General features: G+C 43.2%; 1 protein-coding gene and 1 long non-coding RNA gene across 2 annotated transcripts in view; one reads left to right on the forward strand and one right to left on the reverse strand.

Moving 5' to 3' along the window:
* The first annotated feature begins 4,176 nt into the window (after nt 1-4,176).
* On the forward strand, nt 4,177-5,299 carry LOC118351815 (uncharacterized). The gene is made up of 2 exons (XR_004807904.2): nt 4,177-4,464; nt 4,788-5,299. It is a non-coding gene; the product is annotated as an uncharacterized LOC118351815 (long non-coding RNA).
* A 15,225-nt stretch (nt 5,300-20,524) lies between these two features.
* MRGPRX2 (MAS related GPR family member X2) overlaps nt 20,525-22,946 on the reverse strand; it is a 30,831-nt gene continuing 28,409 nt past the window's right edge. Inside the window, exon 5 of the mRNA XM_049098969.1 lies at nt 20,525-22,019. Within this exon, the coding sequence (XP_048954926.1) occupies nt 21,002-22,019 (1,018 nt within the window). The 3' untranslated portion in view covers nt 20,525-21,001. The remainder of the gene's footprint in view (nt 22,020-22,946) is intronic.

Consider the following 22,946-nt stretch of genomic DNA (forward strand, 5'->3'; position numbering starts at 1 on the left):
ACCAATCAACCAGCGCTAACCTGAGGAGGAAACCTGCACATTGTTCAAAGCTCCATGAGAAATTTTTGTGTCTTTCCTGAAATTACCTCATGTCTGCCTGCTTTCCCTGTCACCATCTCTTCCTATCAAAAATTGTCTTGTCTCATACACCTTCTAGGACTGGGTGAGTGTCAAAAGATCAAAAAGATAGTTGTATAGAGGCCCTTCCCTGAAGCCGCCCCATGTTTGTGACCTCACCCTCTGTGCTCAGCGAGCCCGGAGATGGTAGTTACTGGTAGTCAACATCCCTGGCCATCCTGAGAGCACACTGTAGTGCAATGTCTTGTCCGTTTCTACACCTCCCACAGGGCCAGAGTGCTTTGCCGGTGTTGATACCTGATATTTACTTATGAATCAACTGATGAGTGGATGGAAATGGCTGTCCAACTGGCAGGATGGGCAACGTGGCATCAATCCAGATTCCAAGCCGGCTTTGAATACCAGAGGGCAGTGCAGCATAGGTCTGGAGAAGGAACAGCCTGCATTTGACACTGATTTGTGTGGCTGGCTGGCTCACAAATCCTTTAGTGCCCATGTTTTGTTCTACAACCTTTCCCTTTAGCTGGTGACAGATCCTGCGTTCCTGAAAAGGGATGATGGTTTGTGAGTAAACAGGAGCCTTCAGAATGCCCCATAGCCTGTCTCTAGCAATTGCTCCAGGTGGTCATGTGACCTAGTGCTGGACCAATGAACATTATCCCCTGAGGGTTTGTTGTTGTTGTTTGGGTTTTTTGGGGTTGTTATCGTTGTTAATGTTTTCCTAACTGGAGGTGACAAGGAAATTTCCCTTTCATATGGAGCCTTTAGAGATCAGGGGAGGATAGTTTATACCCAGAGATCAAGGTCATGAGTTATTCCCATCCGCTACAAGGGTTTGAGGGACTTTAAAAAGTGTTATGGTGAATGGGATTCACCAACAAGACTTCTATGTTCGCATGGGCTATGTGCATACTTCAAAGGAAAATGTGAAACAGTCCCACAGAGGGGCAGGAATCTTGGTATTAATTTAAAGACTATACCTGGCTTACCATGGACCCCACCTTTGTTCTTCTCTTTCTGTCTCTTGTTGCACTTTAAAAAAAAAAAAAAAGCAGCCTCTATACTGAGTGTGGAGCCCAATGTGGGGCTTGAACTCACGACCCCAAGTTCCAAGAGTTGGACACCTAACTGACTGAGCCACCCCGATGCCTCTTTCCTATTGCACTTTTAGTTGCTGAGTCACAGTGGACTTTTGTTCTCATGGCCACTTCTGTCCCCGAGCCCTTGCTTTCAGCTCTTTTTTTTAATGTGGTTTTCACACCAGCTCACGTGTTAAAAGTTTGTACATAATCTTGACTAGTGTAATAAACTTTAATTAGGTTTTGGTGTCTGTGGGAATTGGTCCCATTGTTTATCAAATAGCAGAAACTAGGATGTAATTTGATAATAATAATTACTAACATTTATGTATCACTAACAGTCTAATCACCTTATATATAAACACATTTGATTCCTGAACAACCTTCTGAGCTAGTATAAACATGGGTTAAAAGTCTGTGCCATTATTATCTTTTGTTATTCAATAAAGTTGGATCTAAAGGCTATTTTTTATACTTTGAGTTTGTCCTCTCCATATTTTTCTTTTTTTTTTTAAAGATTTTTTTTTATTTATTAGAGACACACACACACACACACACAGAGAGAGAGAGAGAGAGAGAGAGAGAGAGAGGCAGAGACACAGGCAGAGGGAGAAGCGGGCTCCATGCAGGGAGCCCGACATGGGACTCGATCCCGGGTCTGAAGACGGCGTTAAACCGCTGAGGCACCGGGGCTGCCCTATTTTTCTCTTTTTTAAAGATTTATTTATTTGAGAGAGAGAAAGAGAGAGAAGGGGGGGCGGGCAGAGGGAGAGACACTTGAAGCAGACTCCCCATTGATTGTGGAGTCAGATCTCATGACCCTGAGATCGTGACCTGAGCCGAAACTAAGAATCAGATGCTCAAATAACTGAGTCACCCAGGTGCCCCATGTCCTCTCCATATTTTTCTAATCAACTTTATTGAACTGAAATTTACATATAATAAATTTACCATTTTGTGTACATGATGTATAATCAAAGTGAGTTTTGGCAAATATATACATCTTTATAACCACAACCATCGGTCAAGATACAGAACTTTTCTATTACCCAAAAAAGCTTCTTCATGTTTTGTTGTGATCAGTCTCCCAACCCCACCCACTATCTCAGACAACCACTTGTCTGTATTTTGTTACTAAGGAGTGATTTTTTTCTGATTTAGAATGGACTATTACATTATCTCACCATTTGTGTCCTGTTTCTTTCTCTCTCTCTCTTTTTTAAAAAAAAATTATGTATTTATTTTAGAGAGAGTAGGAGAGAGCATGAGCAGGAGGGGCAGAGGGGCAGGGAGAGGGAGAGAGAAAATCTCAAGCAGACTCCACTTTAATGCTGGATGTGGAGCCTGGCATGGGGCTCGATCTCACAATCCAGAGATCTTGACCTGAGCTGAAACTGAGAGTCATCACTTAACCAACTGTACCACCCAGGCACCCCTGTCCTGTTTCTTTCCTTCATGTATCCATGACTTCTTTCTTTTTGTTGCTGAGTATACTCCATTGCATAAATTTACCAAAATTTATTTATCCATTCACTTGTTGTTGAATATTTGGACCATTTCAAGTCTTTAGATGTTGTGAATAAGCTGCTTTGAACATATATATTTTTACATCTCTTAGACAAATACCGTGGAGTGGGGTTGTAGGACCATGTGCAGAAGTATATGTTTATAAAAACATGCCAACCTCTTTTTCCAAAGTAATTGTACCATATTACACCCCCACCAACAACATGTAAATGTTCCACTTCCTCTCATTTCTTTCTAACCCTTCATGTTTCCATTCAATTTGGAATATTCTCTAACTTCCCTAGTTTTCTCTCCTCCTCTTCCTCTTTCTTCTCCTCCTTCAAACATGAGTTATTTAGAGCCACATTACTTAATTCCCAAATATTGAATATTTCCCAAATATCTTTTTTTTAGAAAAATTTTATGTATTTATTCATGAGAGACACCCAGAGAGAGAGAGGGGGGCAGAGACACAGGCAGAGGGAGAAGCAGACTCCACGCAGAGAGCCCAATGCAGAACTCGATCCCAGGACCCCAGGATCAGGCCCTGGGCTAAAGGCACCACTAAACCGCTGAGCCACCCGGGCTGCCCCCAAATATCTTTTAGTTATTGATATTTAATTTAATTATTTTCTGTTCAGAGAAAATACACCGTATGCTTTTAGTCCTTTTAAATTGATTGGGACTTTAAATATCATGAGTCTGGATAGAGTCTATCTTGTCAAACTTGAATGAAATCTTCTTGAAGTTTGATATATTTAATTATTAAATAATTTTTAAAAAGATGAAAGTCGCTCGATTTGGCTGCAACATGAAGCTGTTAAAACGAAGACATGGGACATAAAACTGAAAATGTTTCCTGGCATTTGACAAACTGAAAACGTATCGCTGACAAGAGTCATGAGTTGGAAGAAGTATGTGCTAAATCCCTCCCTTATCTTTTAGGAGAAGTCAGTAGATTGTGCCTGATATAGAGAGCTGTGAGCTTAACTTGTAAATTTGTCATTTAAAGTTATAAAGATAGGGACGCCTGGGGGGCTCGGTGGTTAAGCACCTGCCTTTGGCCCAGGGCGTGATCCTGGGGACCCGGGATCGAGTCCCGCGTCGGGCTCCCTGCATGAAGCCTGCTTCTCCCTCTGCCTGTGTCTCTGCCTCTCCGTGTGTCTCTCATGAATAAATAAATAAAATCTTTTAAAAAAGTTATAAAGATAACTACTAAAAAATAAGAATGGAAGCTCTAAATAGTTGATTCCCCGCCCCCACCTCCTGCAAGGGAATGGAATACAAGGGCTTTTATCTTTTATTTTATGCCAGCCTGTATCATTTGAAGAAAATACTTCAAATCCTTCTGTATCTTACTCCTATGATTAAAAGAAAATGGTCTAACAGAACAAAGAATAGGGTGGGCCAAGCCATGGAGGCCTTGAATATCAAACAAAGGTGAGTGCACTTTATTCTTTAATTATAAAGCCTCCTGGTCTGGGCTCATGTTGCTTGGCAGTGACGCCCAGGCTCGCCATTGGCTGTGAAGGCTCTGGAAAAGCAATTCTGTGCAAGAAGGCACTGGGTGGGTAGTGGTAGGCAGAGGCTGAGGCTGATTAACATCTTGTGAGGTTTTGTGCGTCCAAAGAATCTGGGCCTCCGGCAGCCAGCAGGCTCCTGGGAAGGAAGTCACTGGAGCTGTCTGGCATCTTGATAAGCCTTCCTTAGGTACCAGCTTCCACTGGAGCTCCTACAGTCACCTTCTGACAAGTTAAACTCCTTTTCTGCATGGTCCAGTGAAACGAACGGAGGAGGAAAGGTAGGGATTTGCTTAAGGATTTAACTTACTTTCAAAGCCAGTGATAGTTTTTCCAATTAGTTCACATCTTTGACTGCACCTTGGGGTAGTACGTGTGGGGCTCCCCCAGGAAGAGGCAGGAGGCAGGAAACAACCACCTGACAGCTTTGGGTGCTGGCGAACTTGGCAGTGGGAGATCTGACTAGTGTAACCAGAATTTTTCTCTCTTCTGGTCCACTTTTCTCTATTGCTTTGTTCCCTCCAAACGTTCAAATCTGTGAAATGGGAGCAACAATGGACAGTATTTCCTCCAGCAGATGACTAACCATTATTTGTGCTCACAGGGACATCAGAATATTTCCGAGCATGTGTACAGCCCTCTCAAACTGGATGACTAACTTGACACTGCAGAATGTGGGTGAGCAGGCCAATCCTCTGAGGAATGACTGCCTCGGCAAGAGATCTCATCCTGTGCCCTTCGGTGCTCCTGCCAACGTTTGCTTCTCAGACTCCATGGTGTTCTTTCCACCCCAGACTTCCTTCCTATGATAATCTCTTGCCCATCGCCTTGGAGACTGCTTTTCTGGGGGAGAGAAGACTCCAGGATGCTTTTCCTTTCAGCAATGGCTTTCACCCACCTATTTCTAGCTCAAGATTTTATTGACCATTCTCCTGCTTCTGCAATTTGCCTCCTGGTAACTTCAACATCCTCCCTCCCCCACATACTCACACACGCTCACGCACAGACGCTTGCATAAACATTCACTCACATGAGTACAGACACACTCATGTAATTTCCAGTTGGCTATTTTGTGTTATTGTGGACTGGAAATGATAAATTTTTCTTTTTTGAAAATTTTATTTATTTATTTGACAGAGAGAGAGCATAAGCACACAAGAAGGGGGAGCAGCAGGCAGAGGGAGAGGAGAAGCAGATTCCCCAACTGAGCAGAGAGCCGGATTCAGGACTTGATCCCAGGACCCTGAGATCATGACCTGTGCCAAAGGCGTACACTTCACTGACTGAACCACCCAGGTGCCCCACCTGTTTTTCTTTATGTGTAGCCCAGTGGAAGCACAGCTGGAGAAGCAGGAGAGCACAGTGCCTGTGGTTGGGGGTTCTGCAGATAGGCTGTCTGGGAATAAATCTGGGCTCCGAACCTAAGACTTCGTGACCTTGTGCCTCCATTAATGCTTTGTGACTCCAGTCCTGTCTGAAAAGAGACAATAATGTTAGCCCTCCCCTCTCAGGGTTATTTTGAACATTGAATGAGAAAAATGTACCCAGTGCCTGGCACATGTGGGGTGTTCCATCATTGTTAGCTGTGGCCTTGCCCTCTGGCTCCTGGATCTACCTGCACCCGCGATTTTCCCTCATACCAACCTGGTAATAGGGCTCAATGCCTTTTCTAGTTGCTGTCACTCATTTCTTAGAGTTGTTGTGAGGGTTCAAAGAGGTACGGCATCTCATGATACACTTGAGTAAGTGGCAACCGTTAGTATTATCTGGCTGTATGCAGAAAATATTTGTTGACTCCTGTACTTGAGTAAAAGATGAAGGCAGATTAAATTTCTTTTGAGGTAGAGGTGAGAGAAGAGGATTAGATATTTCAGGTCATAGCTGAGTGGGCTGGGGTATGGATAGGTGACTGGAAGCTGGGGAGACCCAACCACGGAGCCTTCCAGTGGCATTCTGAGCTTGATGCCTAACAGCAATCCAGCTTGATACACCTTGTGGGTAAAAGCTTGAACCAGGAGGAACCACCCAAAAAGAAAATTACTCTCAGCAACCAGAAGCGTGAGTGTGTGTGTTAGGAGGGCATTGCCTTAGAATTAAGTGGGAGAACAAGTGAGAGGAAATCTGATTCTTGGAGATCAGGCAAAGGGACAGAAGGTCTAAGCTACCCGGGTAGTCTAAGATCCTGCTGTCTGCCAGCCCTGAAAGTAAAAAGCCATTAATCCCTGAATGGAAGGTGTGTGGAGGCCATGTCATCCCAACCCCTCCTTCTATGGACGGGGATGCTGAAGGCAGACAGAAGAGGGGTGAGCCCAAGTTTACCCAAGGAGTTGATGGATGAGGGGTCAATACTTGATCTTAGTGCACTTTGCACCAAGTTAACTTTAAATCCTGTTAAATCCTTTAAATCCTACTTCCCTTTCGAGATGCTGTCCTGAGGCTGAGAAAAGGCCCCTCCCCAGAATTTTGAAAGAGAGGGCTTCATTCGTTCCACTATAAGCAGCCAGCTATAGCTCTCAGTTAAGAATAATTTTTCTTTTTTTTTTTTTTTCTGGTTTGTGTTTTGATCTGATGTTACCATTTCTAGTTTGAGGGCTGTTGTTAGGAGCAACCAATGAGAAGCTGTGTAATAAAGAATTTGGCTGCCCTTTGTCCCTGGTTCTTGGGAGGTAGCATCTAAACCCTTGAGAATCTCCTGAGGGATAGGAGTATATTTGTTATTCATAGTGAGCCTTTCAGACCACACCTGATAGTTTATGGTAATGGGGTGACTTGTGGTAGGCCCTAGACAACTAATGCTAATTAGATGATTCAGAATGGAAGCTAACCATGCTAGAAAGACCAACCATGTGGTTAGAGGCTTGGGGCTTTGAGTCCTGGGGAGGGTCAGGTCCATCAGTTGGCCAGTGAGTCAATTGATCATGCCTGTATAATGTAGCTCCAATAAAAACTCTTTATTTGGGATACCTGGGTGGCTCAGCGGTTGAAGCGTCTGCCTTTGGCTCAGGTCGTGATTCTGGAGACCCCGAATTGAGTCCCACATCAGGCTCCCTGGCGTGGAGCCTGCTTCTCCCTTTGCCTGTGTCTCTGTGTCTCTCATAAATAAATAAATAAAATCTTAAAAAAAAAAAACCAAACACCTCTGGATTCTGAAGCTCAAAGGAATTTTCTCTAGTTGATGATACTCTGCATATCACCACATACTGGTGTGCCAGGAGGAGGGTGACACATTCCTGAGGATGATGGAAACTTCACGTCCCAGACCTTGCACAATATGCCTCTTTTTTTTTTTTTTTTTTGGTCTGGTTCTGATTTGTATCCTTTTGCTATAATAAAACTGTAATCATAAGTACAGTGCTTTTCTGAGTTTTGTGAGTCATTCCGGAGAATTATTAAACCTGAGGGGATAGTGCAAAGTACTGAATTAATAGCCGACTGCTTAGAAGTGAGGTTGGCCAGAGGTCCCCCACCCTTGCGGCTGGTGTCTGAGGTGAAGGCAGTCTCGTGAGGACTGTGCCCTTCACCTGCGCAGCTTGGCCCGACTCCAGATGGTCGGTGTCAGAGGTCATCACAGAGGCTCACGTTTGCATCTTCTGTCAGGGTGTACTTGAGAATGTTGAGTTATGTGAGAGTGTCCCGGGGGCAGAGTCCATTCTGATCTTGAGACAAAGTAAAATAGCAGTTCTCCTGGGAAGTTGGCCTATTCATATATATATATATATATATATATATATATATATATATAAAATATATATAAATATATAAATAAAATATATAAATATATATTTATATATAAATATATATAAATATATAATATAAAAATATATAATATAAAATTATATTTATATATAAAATAATATATAAAATATAAATATATAAAATAACGTATATTAAATATATAATATAAATTATATTTATATATAAAATAATATATAAAATATAAATATATAAAATAACGTATATTAAATATATAATATAAATTATATTTATATATAATAATATATAAAAATATATAATATAAATAATATATATATATATATATGTATATATATATATATATATATATATAAAATGAATGTGTGACTGACAGGACTTCGGTCTTCAGGCCTGCTGGAAAACTCGGAGCCTTAAGGGGTTTGCGTGATAGGCACTTCAGTCTCATTCCTGGCATCACTTTGTCTCCAACCCTGAGTGTCTTTCTTTTATTTTTTGCCCCATGTTTAATTCATACTGTCACGGGTAACCCGGATGTCATCGGGAGCCTTGCCTTCTTCCATCACCTCTGTCTCCAGGATCTGTTTTATACTTGACCTCTTTTTTCTCTGATACATCTTTCCAGAAGAAAGCTTGTCTAACTTGATTTGCACACACCCCCGCACACAACTCCCTCCTCCCTCACCAACCTACCCACGTTATTTGTAACTGCGATGTAGACTTCATTGAAGATTTGAGGGTCACGAGGAGAGGTCATATGTCAAGCAAACAAATGATCTCTGTATAACTATTACACATTTCTATTTTCCCTCACTAGGGATTTCTCACTGGCCCTTTTGTCCTATGGGATATTCAGCCAGCCATCTGCCATGTTTCTAGTTCCCCTCTTCCTCTTTCTTCTCTTTTTCTTTCCTTCTTTCTCATAAGCAAAAATAAACTCTTCATATTTTCTCAGTTGCCTGATGTGTAGGAGTCAGTCAACTCCTTTCTGGATTTCTCTCAGAGGGGAATTGATCCTCCGTGGGAGGAGGGCGAGTCAGGAGCCTCCTATCCAGCCATCTCACTCTTCATTGTATTTCTATACTCTAGCAATGAGCAATCAGAAAATGAAGTAAAAAATATCATGTACAACAGCATTAGAACACACAAAATACTAATTTGACAAAAGGTGTGCAAGACTTGTGTAGTGGGAACTATATAAGAGTTGCTGAGAAAAATTAAGAAAGAACTAAGTAAATAGCAAGTCATACCATGTGTATGAATTTAAAGACTCTTTATTCTAAGATGTTAATTATTTCAAAATAAATTAATGGATTCAACAGAATCACAGAACGTTAGAGATGATCAAGGGGTGCAGACACTGTCCCCAATATCTATTTTCCTCCTTTGTCAGGTAAGAATGCTGAGAGTTTTCCAGAGAAAGGACCTCATCTCCCAACTCCCTTGAAGCAGATGGCACCATGTGACTAGGCGCTGGCCAATGAGACTTGAGCAGAGGTGATGTAACTAACTCCTGGGTTAGGGTTTTTACAGAAGGAGCATGGCTTCCCCCCACCCCTAGTCCCTGCTCTGGGGCTGAATGGGGCTAAATGCTGATGTGGCCAGGAGACATGTAGGACCCTAAGGCCTCTAGCAGAGACAGGAGCAGCAAGTCGGAAGGAGTGCTGGTGTCTGAAGGCCTTGGAGTATTCAAACCAGGTCTCATAAACTGGGTAGCAACATGAGGCAGTGTGTGCTTGCCTTGTGAGGCTTTATGACTAAAGAATAAAGTGTATTATAGAGTGATTGAAAGTTCACCATGGCCTGACCCCATTTCTTTTTTGAGTTTTTAAAATCATAGTAGTAATGCATTCATGTGTATGATTTCATTCCAAATGATAGAGAAATGTATACAGTGACAGTATCCGAGTCCCCTTCTCCAGAGGCCACCACTTATGACAGTTTCCATTCTTGTTTCTTTTACTCTTATTAGCTCAGAATAGCTATATTTCTTTTTTCTTCTTCTTCTTTTTTTTATAAGATTTTTAATTTATTTATTCATGAGAGACACACAGAGAGAGAGAGAGAGAGAGGCAGAAACACTATCAGAGTGAGATTAAGGCTCCCTGTGAGGACCCTGATGCAGGACTCTATCCCAGGACCCCGGGATCACCACCTGAGCCAAAGGCAGATGCTTAACCACTGAGCCATTCAGGTGCTTCCCAGAATAGCTATATTTCTATTTTTAGTTTATTAGCATCAAGTGGATCAAGTGACTTCTCTTATAAAAAATGTAAAGAGTTCAGCACACATAACATATTCTTCTTCCTACACTCCATGAAATGTTTTTTTTTAAAGATTTTATTTATTTATTCACGAGAGAAAGAGAGAGAGAGGCAGAGACATGGGCAGAGGGAGAAGCAGGCTCCATGCAAGGAGTCCGATGTGGGACTCGATCCCGGCTCCAGAATCACACCCTGGGCCAAAGGCAGGTGCTAAACCGCTGAGCCACCCAGGCTGCCCTCCATGAAATGTTTTATATTTAGTTTTATTTGGTGCAGATATTAAAAAACTTAAGTCTTACATCCCATATACTTCTTTTTTGTGTGCCTCATGCTACAAGTCAAATTAAGCTACATATCTTTTTTAAAAAAATATGTCATTCGAATTAGAAACTATTTCAGATATTCAGAAAAATTCTTCAATGGATATATTCAAGCACATATTTGATAAGGATCTTGTTATGGGCTGAACTATGTCCCCTCCCACCCCCCTCCCCCCGACATTGTGCAGCAATCTGTCTTGCAGTGGGCTCCTTCCTTCCACAGACTGTGAGCTCCTTGAAGATGAGTATGTTGCCTTTGGATCTCCAGTGCCTGGCACAGGGGCTAGAACATAGAAGATGTTCAGTTATTATTTATAGAATCAACAGAAGAATGACTGAGTGACTGCTATGAAAAGCCCACTTAACGATATATTCAAGCCTACAAGTGGATAGGTTAATTGCAAAGATCTGTTAAATGGCAATGATAAAAAAGGATGCATTTGTATAAATATTTTATTTTTACCTAGAAGTTCATTCACCGAAAATGAAGGAGAAAGAAGGACTTCCCTTCGAATGTGGATTAGCAAATAGAGTTCTACTGTCTATCTTGCAGAAAGCACATCCATTAAGCATTGTCTGTGATTTGCAGTTGGATTTACTAAAGTGGAGAGCATAACATCTTATGTATAGCATTCCGCCCAAAGATATTTTCCAATATTGCTAGATTTATTTTCAATCTAGTATAGTTGTCAGGCTAATTTAATAACAATAATTTTGAGACTAGCTTTTATTGCCCTTTCAAACATTCATAGTAATTTTCATTGAAATCATATTTCTCCTTTCATTCTCTTATTACATTGATTTACATTGTATTTTGTTAAGTTAGGTAATTACATGAACAAGTCCAACTGGCATAAGAAGGATTGGAAACAGACCCAGTTGGTTCTCATGAAGCAGGTAAATCAGTGCTCCTGTGTCCAGGTGTACTAGAGAATTAGTGAATGGCACCGAGGGCTCAGCGTTTACTGCACATGTTTGAGGTAGAATGAATAGGACTGGTTAAAAAGCTAGAGTCTGTTAAGCAGAGGCTTATTTAAAGATGTTTACACAGAAATAGCACAGTGCTGGATAAAGTAGGTTTAAATCATGTTTGTTGAATTTGTGCATAAACAGTTGTGGATGTCAGCTCCCAAAGGTGACATGAGAGACTTTTCTCTCTCCCTGAAGGGAACTCCTGGATGTCCTGCATGACCCACTCCAAGGTGAAACTACAAGAAAAATCATCATCAGCTTTGGGGAGAAGGGGCTCATGAGCAGACACACTTTCCTTCCCTCATTCTTTGCTTCCCAGAGGCAGCAAACAGACCTGCAATGAAAGGGAAGAGCCCTTCTCAGACTGACCGCCTCCAGAGGACACTTTCTGTTCTCCTGAGCATCTCCCACTGCAGTGGTGCCTGGTGACAGTCTTTTCAAGAAGCTGGACAACACCATGATTTTCAGGGAGGAGTTACTTGAGAAAAATAATTGCTAAGCATCTTCACAATTGCAGGACAAACCCCATGCGCTAGGGATTCAAAGACACGCTATCCATTCTTAAAAGATTTCGCAGTGTGGTGGAGGGGGAGACAGACAAATGAATCATCGCGGCACAATGTTGTAAGTGCTATAATAGAGAGATGTCAGGGTCAAGCAAGTTCAGTGTGGGCTGCAGTGGCTAGGCTTAAGCATCCAGGAACTCTGTTTCCTTGCAGCCAATATGAAGAGGAATGCCACTGACAGCAAAAGAACCAGTTGCCTAGGTGAAGGCCAACAGTCTTTGATTCACACACTGGATGAAACTTCTCTATAGACCTCCTCGTGATGGATGGATTTAGCCAAAGCTGTGCAATTGATGATATCACAAGACTCCCAGGACTGACCGTCATAGGAACCCTCAGTATAAGTCAGTGGCATCATAGTAGCACCTGTCTGGTGCATAGGCTACAGCCATCTCTTCCTACCTCCTCCTGCTACCCTGCACTCTAGCTGAGCCAAACCTATGACCAAGCCCTACTACCATGTTTGGAAATCAAGAAATGCACACGGATGCACAATCAGCTGGGTGCTGGACAGAGAAGAGCATTGGATCTGGAGTCAGGAGCCAGAGTCCTGAGTACTGAACTGCATTTCAGTAATGATTGATGTACTTGGTTGGAAAAATAGAAAACTGTGGTTGGCATCATTTTCATAGCTACCTTGTGCTGTCTCCTGAGTACTCAGTGTTCATTTGTTAGCTCCTCTCTCTGAAGGTAAATCTGAAGGCAGTCTCGCTGTGAGGAGACATCTCCTCTCCCCACCATCTCACGGTGGCCCCTCCCTGTCTGCTGAGTTCTATGAGGAGTGAGTAACCACTAGCAGAGAATAGTCCAGAATTCTGTACTGAATCTAATTTTTTATCAATACGACTGACGTGACTATGGAAGGATCAGATGTTTTCAATCCTGCTCCTTATGGGGACTGGCCATGAAACTGACTAAAAAGCCATAGCCAGAACAACTGGTTCAAAACCTTGAGGTTTACAGAGTGTTCCCAAACTTAATATCTGTAAGCTAATACTAAGTGGTTCCCAAGATAATTTCTATTTTGAAATCAATACAGGTTGCAATGGCCAAATTGGCCATTGACTCTACACTGGTTGAAGCCAGAGCTGAATAACCATTTACCAATTCTCAAGGGCAAAAGCCATGGTTTTCTTTATTAGAACCTAAGGCTAGCTGTCACCATGCCATGGACAAATGCCACCAGATGACTTCTCATAAACTGAACTACCTGGACTATTCTTATGCAGGTGAGAGTACGCTTCAAAGGACATCATTTACCCCAAACCCAGAGAATCCAATGAGGTTAAAAATAGCAGAACTCACTTATTCAAACTTTCTACCTGCAGAGTGTCCTCAGCCATGGGACCAAATGTGAATCTTAGGGGAACATAGTCTGAGGGAAAAATAAGGGTTCTTCTTTTCCTATACTATCAGCAAACAATTATGAACAAGGGTTTTATGATTTTTGGACAGCGATCTCTTCCAATGCAGGGAAAATTTGCCAAAAAGAAAAGAAAAAGAAAGAAAAAGCATTTGATAGGGAAGATTCAGAAGATTAATACTTTCTCTGAGAAAAACTGGAAAAGCCATATTAAAAACCATCAATTTGAAGACTTTGAGGAATCACTGAGGCATTCTGGAGGCACGAGGTTGAGAGAAGAGTGGGTGATTGCCAAGTCTGACAGGGCAGTGTTGACTCTCAAAGTCGTTTCTGAGACTCTTCATCACTGACCTGAATGTACTCCCAGGGGCATCCTCCACTGATATCCCTGGGAAAACAAACAAAACTTGAGGACCTGCTGTATGCTCATGGATTCTCAGGGCCACCCGAAGACATGGAAATTACTGCCTTCATGTTACAGAGGAGGGAATGAAGGTTCACAGAGATTAAGATACATATTGAAGGCTACACAGCTTTGGAGTCTTGGAACCTGAACCCAAACGCAGTTCTCTCCAACTTTAAAGCCTGGGCTCTCTACTGCAACACAGACCTTCTACTGACATGGAAATGTTCTGTGATCCAAATATCCCCACTGACTGCCCTAGGCCATGACATGTCCCCTGGAGGCAGGAGGAGATATATCTGGACAGGCTGTGTGGGATGACAACAGGAATCTGGGCCCAGCATTACTTCTGCTCTGGGACAATGGCTTCTGCTCAGGGCCAGGAAGTCAGAAGGCTTAGGCATGAACAAGGGATAATCTCAGGGACTGAAAGAGAACCACCCATCAAGGAGAGAGGAAATCATGCTTTAGGTCATACTCTGTAGAAGCCTTAACTCAAATTCAACTGACATGGTTCCAGCCTAGGAACAAGCAAGGCCTTGCATTCCTTACCTGAGATAAGGAGCCTAGGACCCCGTCCAGTTTATACTGTCTCTCTGAGCTTGCCCATAGCCCCTTCCCCTTGTCCTAAGATAACTTCCTGAGTGAGCGGCTGAATTTTGCTTCTTTCAGATGTTGTTTTCACCCCAAAGTGAACACAGATGTGTTACATTGTTTGCTCAATGTGCATGCTCCACCTCTCCTCATGAATAGTCATACATTTCTCAACCCTTTTCATCAATATGCATGTAATCTCCTACCCTGAATTTCCTCTTTAAAAACCTCACTTAAGGGGATCCTAGCTGGCATAGTCAGTTGAGCATTAGACTCTTGATTTTGGCTCAGATCTTGGTCATGGGGTAGTGGTCTCGGGGTGCGGGATTGGACCCCCTGTGGGTCTTTGTACTGGGCAGGGAGTCTGCTTGGGGTTCTCTCTCTCCCCACTACTCAAGTGTGCATGAGTGCTCTCTCTCTCAATAAACAAACAAACAAACAAACAAACAAACAAACCTGCTTAATCCTTAGCCCAGAATCTCAGGGATGATTTGAACGTCAGTTCTTGATCTCCCCAGGGTGCTGGCCTCCTGAATAGAGCAACTTTTCCTTTTCAACCAACACTTACCTCTTGAGTACTGGCTTTCTAGTGGCAAGCTGCTGAACTTGGATTTTGGTAACAAATCCACGTAGAGGTCTGTGTCAAGTCCTTACCCTTCCTAAGCCCTGCAGCCCCACGACCAGGGTGATATGTCCACTGCATATGGAAGGTAGCACAGGGAAGAAGCAAGTAACTCTCAGGGACAAATCTAGAATGGCAACTACTTGTGTGTTTTATTAACTAGAATAGGCAAACTGCGTAAACAGCAAGGAAGTGAAGCCCTCCGATATGGAAAAAAGAAGAGTGGGTAGAGGACAGCTGAGAACCAACCACAACACCCAGTAGGCCCTTTTTGCCTCTAAAAAGTCCCCATCAGTCCTGACTGGCCAGGGCTACACAGGGCAGGAGTAACAGCATGGAAGCAGGTGGGCCCCACTGGGCCACAGAGTTAGCATCGTGGACTGTGTTACCCATCACTCTTAGTTCCTGCAGCCCTAGTTGGCCTGAGGAGATGGAGGAAAACCACAAGCTCTGCTGTCCTCCATCAGGGCACCATGGCGTTTTTACTTACGGAACTGGACACAATTTGAAGCTCTAATTTGTTTGTCTTTTTATTTTCTTCATCTCCCTTAAACTCAAAGGTTGTAATGCCTAGACCTGCTTAGGTTTCCTAGTTTCATCAAACAAGGTTGATGTTGTTCACTACGATGTCCCCAGCATCCAGTGCATGTCCCTTAGAGACCATCTCTTCTAATATCCTCATTTAACACGGGAAAAAGTTGAGGCTTAAAAAGTCAAAGGGATTTTTCTGAGATCACATTGTGAATAGCAGGGCTGATATCAGCCTTGGTTTCCCGGAGTCCTGCCTGAGGCTTTCCCATCATTCTCTGCCACATCAGTCATTATGAGAGAAGCTCCTCCCAAGATACCCCATGTGAGCTCAGAATGTGAGACAGATTCAGGGGTATAGAAACTGCTAGTTGATCCAAATATCCATTTCCCTCCTCTTCACATAAGAATTCTGTGAGGTTTTTTTTTTTTTTTTTTTTTTTTTTTTTTTTTTTTTTTTTTTTTTTTAATTCTGTGAGTTTTAGACTAGAAAAAGGATCCTAATCCCAGCCCACCTTAATGCTGGATGGCGCCATGGAACTTGGCGTTGGCCAATGGGAAGTGAGCAGAAGCAATGTTACCAATTCCTGGGTTGTGTCTTTCCTTTTTCTCACCTCTGGGTGGAAAACTAAAATGTCCAAGAGCCATGTAGAGCCACCTCCAGGGATGCGTAGCATTAAGTGTGAAACACTCTGTGTCTGATGCCGTGGAGTCACCAGTTCAGTCCTGGTAACCTCTCTTGCTTAAGTCACTATTATAATGGGTAGCTTTCTAAAGCAACAAAAATCATAAGGTCAAAGCTCTTATAAATACCTATGTACCCCCATCTTCTTAAAAAAAAGAAAAGCCAATACATTCCATTCTCAAAGCATCTATGTTGATAATTCCCAAGAGAGATTATTCCCAAGAAGTGACATTAAACAATCAAATTCTGAGGAGTACCATGAGGAATTGATCCAATCACACACAGAGAGAAAGTCCCAGGAAATGCCAACTGTGAGGAGGCTATTAGAAGAGATGGATTTTCTTCATTTGCCATCAAATCTCATTTCCATCTTCTTACCCTCCTCTGTGTCCTCAGAGTCCTCATCCATGGGTTCCCTCTCTCTCTGTGTTGCTTTCAGCCAAAGGGAGACACAGACTGGAGCTGGAGGGCAGGAGGAGGGCGGCTGGGGGTTTGTGGCTTTCTAGCTTTTTCTCTCTGCCAGGCTGTGAGTTAACAGTGGAGGTGTTACCCTGCCTAAGGGCTTCATCCTGGTCTAATGGCCTTTCCTACAGCCACAGCTCCAACTACACCTGCAGCCACAGCCCTCCCGAGTTCTGGTAACTTGTCTGAGTTCTGATCCCCTTGTCTTTCAAGCCTAGTGATTTTAAGGCTCCTCCTATTACTTTCCTTAGGGGGTGGTGGTCACCATCTCATGTAATCTTCTCTAAATCTGTCCATATTGGTAGATTGTACCTTAATTAAACTCTTCTGAATTATCCCATTTTAAGCCATCTGTTTTCTGCTGGCATCCTGAGAGATACTGAAAGGAACGTAAATTTCAAAAAGCAAGTAAAACAGATGACTAGGTTATTCACAGCACTTTAGCTTTGGGATGCGTGCGTGTTCCCAATCTTGCTCCCTAAATTAAGGAAAGCAACAGATTTCTCACCATGACAGCACAATTTGAATTGTTGGGATGGAGGAGCAAAAGGAACAAGGGTCTAAGGGGGGAAACAAGGTGGATGTACTAATTCCGATTTCCACAGTTGAGGCTGCCCGGACACAAAGTGGCAGAAGGTCTTTTCCTGTTGGAGCCTCTGAATACTTCACTCCCAGATCAAGTTACATGGGTGTGAACTAGGAGGAAAAGCCTAACGGTGGTTTTGGAAATAAATACTTGATCGAGGTGCCTTTCCTCCATTCTTTTTGCAGGAGGTGACAAGCTGATCTGTGCCGAAGAGAAAGTGTGCTGCGACTGACTGCCACTACGGGACACTTCTCTGCTGTGGAGAGGTGCCAACAGGAGCAGGGGTGAAGCCTGGAGCTGTAGTAAGGCTTATCGAGGTGCTAAACAGCCCTCGTGATTTCCTGTCCAGAGATCTGCTGGCAAGTGAGAGTGTGGGGTTCTCCGAGTCATGATCGCTCATGAGATGTTTCTCAACATTTGATCTGACTCTACTCCTATCTCTCAACTTCTGCCCATCCCAGCCCATCCGGTGCCCATGCCTACAAGGGAGTGTTGTTTTGTGGCATTTGCTGCCAACTGTGTGCCTGGGTAGCAATGGCAAGCAATATGAGCCTGTGTGAGGAGGTTTCACAACTAAGAATAAAGCACACTCTCCTCACTTGTCATTCAAGGCCCTCCATGGCCCATTCCATACTTTTTCATTGTCATAGTTAGTGACACATGTGGATTTACATTTTCTTTCCAGTTGACATAAAAGTGTGCCCAATAAACCACAAAAGACTTCCTGAATCCTATTCTCCAGAAGCAATGATTTATTTAGGTTTTTCTTCTACATTTCTTCCACATCTTTTATTAATTATAGATTTGATTAGTAAACTAGTATTTCTGTGTTTTAACTTATCAGTATTAACAACAGGATCAACTTATTCCTCATATAAGATGTAAAGAATTTAGGACATGGCCAAGAATCTGGAATTATAAGATTGAGAATTTAAAATAACTGTGATTAATATGCTAAGGAATCTAATGGAAAAAGTGGGCAATATGCAAGAGCAGACGAACACTATAAGCAGAAAGATGGAGAGTCTAAGAAAAAGGAAATGTTAAAAATAAAAACATTGTGAAGAATGAAAAACATAAGTGAAGAATGCCCTTGATGGTCTCATCAGTAGACTAGCTACAGTTTTTCAAAGAATCAGTGAGCCTCAAGATAACTTACTAGAAACTTCCCAAACTGAAAAGCAAAGAGAAGGAAAGACAAAACATGGAAAGGAGTGTTTGAGAGCTATGGGATGATGACAAAAGGTATAGGATATGTAGCATAGGGATCTCAGAAAGAGGAGAAAGAAAGGAATGGAAGATGTATTTGAAATAATAGTGGCCAAGAGCTTTTTAAATTATTTGCAGGCACCAAATCACAGATTCGGGAAGCTCAGAGAACCTGAACCAGAATAAATAATAATAAATTTTAAAAACCTTATTCAATTCATTTCTGGGGCAGAGAAACTACTCTATATGATATTATATATTGTGCATTTGTCAAATCTATTGAGCTATACAAGAAATCTCAAGTCAACTATGGACTTCAGTTTATAATAATGTATCTGTATTGATGCGTCAATTTTAATAAGTGTGCCAAATTAATGGAAGGTTCTAGTGATAGGAGAAACTGTGTGTGGGGGGGTGGGTGGGGGGGTATGGGAAGAGGGAGTATATGGGAACCCTCTGTACTTTCTGTGAAATTTTTCCATAAATCTGAAAGTGCTCTAAAATACAAGATTCATTAAAAATGAATAGGCAAGCCACCAACCGGGTGAATATTTATAACACACATAATTAAGGAAAGACTCATTCGGCACAAATAAAAACTCCTACAAATCAATAACAAAAAAGGGAAACACTTAAAAAAAAAAAAGGAAACACTTAATAAAAGTGGGCAAAATTTAGACACTTCAAAAAAAAATACAAGTAGCCAACAAGCACATGGAAAGATGCCAATTTCATAAGTCACTTTGGAAATGCAAATTAAAACACAATGAGCTACCACTTTATACTCATTAGAATGACTAAAATTCAAAGGACTGGCAATGTTTGTTAGGAAGGATTTGGAGCAACTGGTACTTTCAGACATGGCTGGGGGGATGTGCAATAGCACAGTCACTTTAGAAAAGAGCTTAAGAATTTCTCAGAGTCAAGCACACATCTTTCTGTGACCCGGCAATACCACTTCAGGTTATTTATCCGAGAGAAATAAAAACATGTATCCAGAAAAAGATTTGAATAAGAATGGTCGCAGTATCTTTATTCAAAATAACCAGTAACGAAATACTACACAGACATCTGTCAATATGAAAGTAAAGAGTGAAAAAAAAAAAAAAAAAAAAAAGAAAGTAAAGAGTGGTCCACCCGTACAGTGGAAACAGTACTCAGCTTCATCAAAAGGACAAACTCCTGATAGTATGCAATGCCGTGGCCTGGGTGAGTCCTAAAAATATTATGCTGAGTGACACAAGGTAGGAACACAAGAGTACATTGAGCGACCCTAAGTATATGAAATCAAAGGTCAGGAAAAACTAATCTTTGGGGATAGAAGTAGGAATTTTAATTGCCCCTCGGACAGAAGGAATGTCTGAGAGGGATATGAGAAAACTTTCAGAGGTGATAAAAACTGTGCTGTGTTTTGCTTGGGGTTTGAGTCACATGGGTGACTCAAATTCATTTCATTCAAATTCAATTCATTGCCAGAACTCGCTGCACTGTACACTTCCGATCTGTGCCATCACTCTCTCCTCACTGTCCCTCAGTTAAAGGACTAAAAAATTATTAGACGAGGCAACACTTAAACTTTACACATTCTTTTTACAGAACATGTCACTTTAGAAAGATTTTTCCATAATCAAATTCACAAAATAAATATTGCAAGCTCTGTGGAGTAAGAGGTAAATCTGACGGAGATCCTGTCCTCGGGGAACACAGTCTAGGAAGGCCCATTGGAAATGTGCCATGATGGGTCAGAGAGCTCCAGAGAGGGAGAGCCGGGGCAAAGGCTCAGGGGGCAGGAATGAGAAAGCATGCACATGGGGTACCCCTGGAGGGCGTGGGACAAGAAGTCACAGCAAGACAACCTACTTCAAACCTTAAGTGCGCTTTGACATCGATTTGTCCGGCTTTGTGCTTGCACAAACTGGAAATGGTGCAAGGAAGAAACAGACGGTGACTCACATCTGGTAAATGGATGTTTAGCACAGGCTCGGTTTAAAAATCCATCATTTATTCATGCATTAAGTCATTTATTCAGTAAGCATTCATTAAACTAGGGAGATATTCTAGGGCCTTGCCAAATCAAAGAAAATTACTCTTTGGGGCCAGACTGCACTTTAATTCTTTTAATTTTATGGAGACAGATGACAGGAGGGTGACCACAGACACTTGTGATGGAATGTTCTCCTAGTCCGTCCTGAGTGCAGTGACCAAATAAATCTAGACCTTTCCTGCACTGCTTTCAGCCTCCGCTGAAGGTGGGATTCTTCAGAAGGGGACCCCAGAGTTGACAAAGCTTGGGATGGTGTGAAGGCCCTGGTCCAGGCGGTCCTTGAGCCGCTGCACTCAGTGCCTGCTTGACGGGTGCTGTCCCAGTCCTCATGCGGAGGATCGTTATCTCAAACTTAAGCTATATCTGAAAACCTTAAGGTCTTAAGATCGGAGTGCCCAGAGGCTGAGAGAAGTCCAGAAAACCCTCCAAACTGATGGGGAGAAAGTTGGCTCTCAAAGCCACCATTTATCCGACGGAGGAGGCTCTGAGTCAGAATACCAGACTGTTTCCCGACATCTCCAGATGTTCCTGAGGGCTGCTGACTTCACTGTCATCCCCTCCGGTTACGTCCTGCAGAGCCCGCTGGAGGACCATCTTGAGGGTCTTCTGTCGCCGTGGCCACCGCTGTCTAAAGGAGCCAACGAAGAAGTAAATGACGGGGTTGGCACAGCTGTTGACACAGGACAGGACAAGCGCAACCAGATAAAGATGCCAGAGGATGACATGAGACCTCGTCTGAATCCAAAATAAGAGGAACCAGTGAATGCCAAAGGGCAGGCCGCAGAGGAGGAAGGCCAGTACCGTAAGGACCACGGTCACGTACAGCCTGGTCAGCGGCACCCGCTGGGAGCTGCACAGCAGTCTGGTCAGCAGGGCCAGGCTGGAGCCAGAGAGAAGCACAAATAAGAAGATGAGCCAGGTGGCGGTGATGAAGTCAAATGCCCGACACCAACCATAGTCCAAATCCAGAAACAGGAAGCCACAGTACTGCCCCTCCAGGATGCTGAGCAGCAGAGACAGGGCCCAGAGCAGGGCGCACATCACAGCTGACGTGTGTTTTGGGCGGTGGCAGCGGTACCAGATGGGACACAGGGCCGACAGGCAGCGCTCCAGGCTAATGGCACTGAGAATGCTCAGGCTCGCGATGTAGGCGAAGGTCCACACGGTGGTGAAGAAGCTGGGGATCGCGAGGGGCGTGGAGTGGAAGTTGATGAGTTGCTCCAGGGAATATACGGTCTGGAAGGAGAGGTAGAGGAAGTCGGCTCCTGCCAGGTTGAGGATGTAGACGGAGAAGGCGTTCCTCCGCATGCGGAAGCCCAGGAACCAGAGCACGATCACGTTTCCTGCCAGCCCACCTAGGGCAAATGTGAGGCTCAGCGAGGCCGTGATCACGGTCTGCACGTTGGGGGTTTGCAGAAAGGGCTGGTCACTTGCATTCTTTGGCGTGAAGGTGCTTTCCCAGGCTGGGCCCGTGGGATCGATGCTCAGAAACCCCCCACTGGTATTCCTGGGAACACAAAAGAGACTTGAGCACCGGCTGTGTGCTCACTGATTCTCAGGGCCACCCTGCTACGTGGGGGATTACCGTGTCCACGTTACAGAGGAGGGAAAAGGAGGCTTGCAGAGACTAAGATACTTGCCGAACACCACACTGCTTTGCAGTTCTGGAACCTGGAGTCAGACCTTCTACTGACATGGGGATATTCTAGGGTTCAAACACTTCTTAACCTCCCAGACCATGTCAGATCTGCAGGAGGCAGGAGGAGAAAAGTCTGGACAGGTTATGTGTGGTGACGACGGGACTCTGAGCTCTGCATTCCTTCTGCCTGGGACTGAGATTTTCCTTTTAGGGGCCAGGAAGTTGGAAGACCCAGGCCAAGACCTATGGACAATCTCAGTGACTGAAGGTGGTCCATCCACTAGAAAAGCGATCATGAGTTAGGGTTATGAAGAGAATGTGACCTTTTGCAATGACAGGTATGAGTATGGCTAACCCTCTTGGCCAGAAATGGCCCAGCAAGTCAGCTTTATGAGGACAGGAAATACTTTCCTCCTGTCCATTAGTGTGTCCCCAGTGCCCTGCTCTGTTGCAGGGGAGACACTCTAAGTCACTCTTACAATGGATTTCTTCCTAGAGCAGTCAAAAATCATAAATTTAAAATACTTATAAAATATTTGTGTACCCGACCTTTAAAAAACAAACAAAAAACCCTTCACAAAACTATGTTCCATTCTCAAGGCATGCATTTATTTATTTATTTATTTATTTATTTATTTATTTATTTATTTATGAGAGAGAGAGAGAGAGAGAGGGAGCACCAGCAGAGGGGAGAGGCAGAGGGAGAAGCAGACTCCCTACTAAGCAGGGAGCCTGAAGCAGGGCTCTATCCCAGGACCCTGAGATCATGACCTGAGCAGAGGCCGACACTTACTA

The sequence above is a fragment of the Canis lupus genome, chromosome 21, assembly GCF_003254725.2.
Source record: "Canis lupus dingo isolate Sandy chromosome 21, ASM325472v2, whole genome shotgun sequence".
NCBI classification, from domain to species: Eukaryota; Metazoa; Chordata; class Mammalia; order Carnivora; family Canidae; genus Canis; species Canis lupus.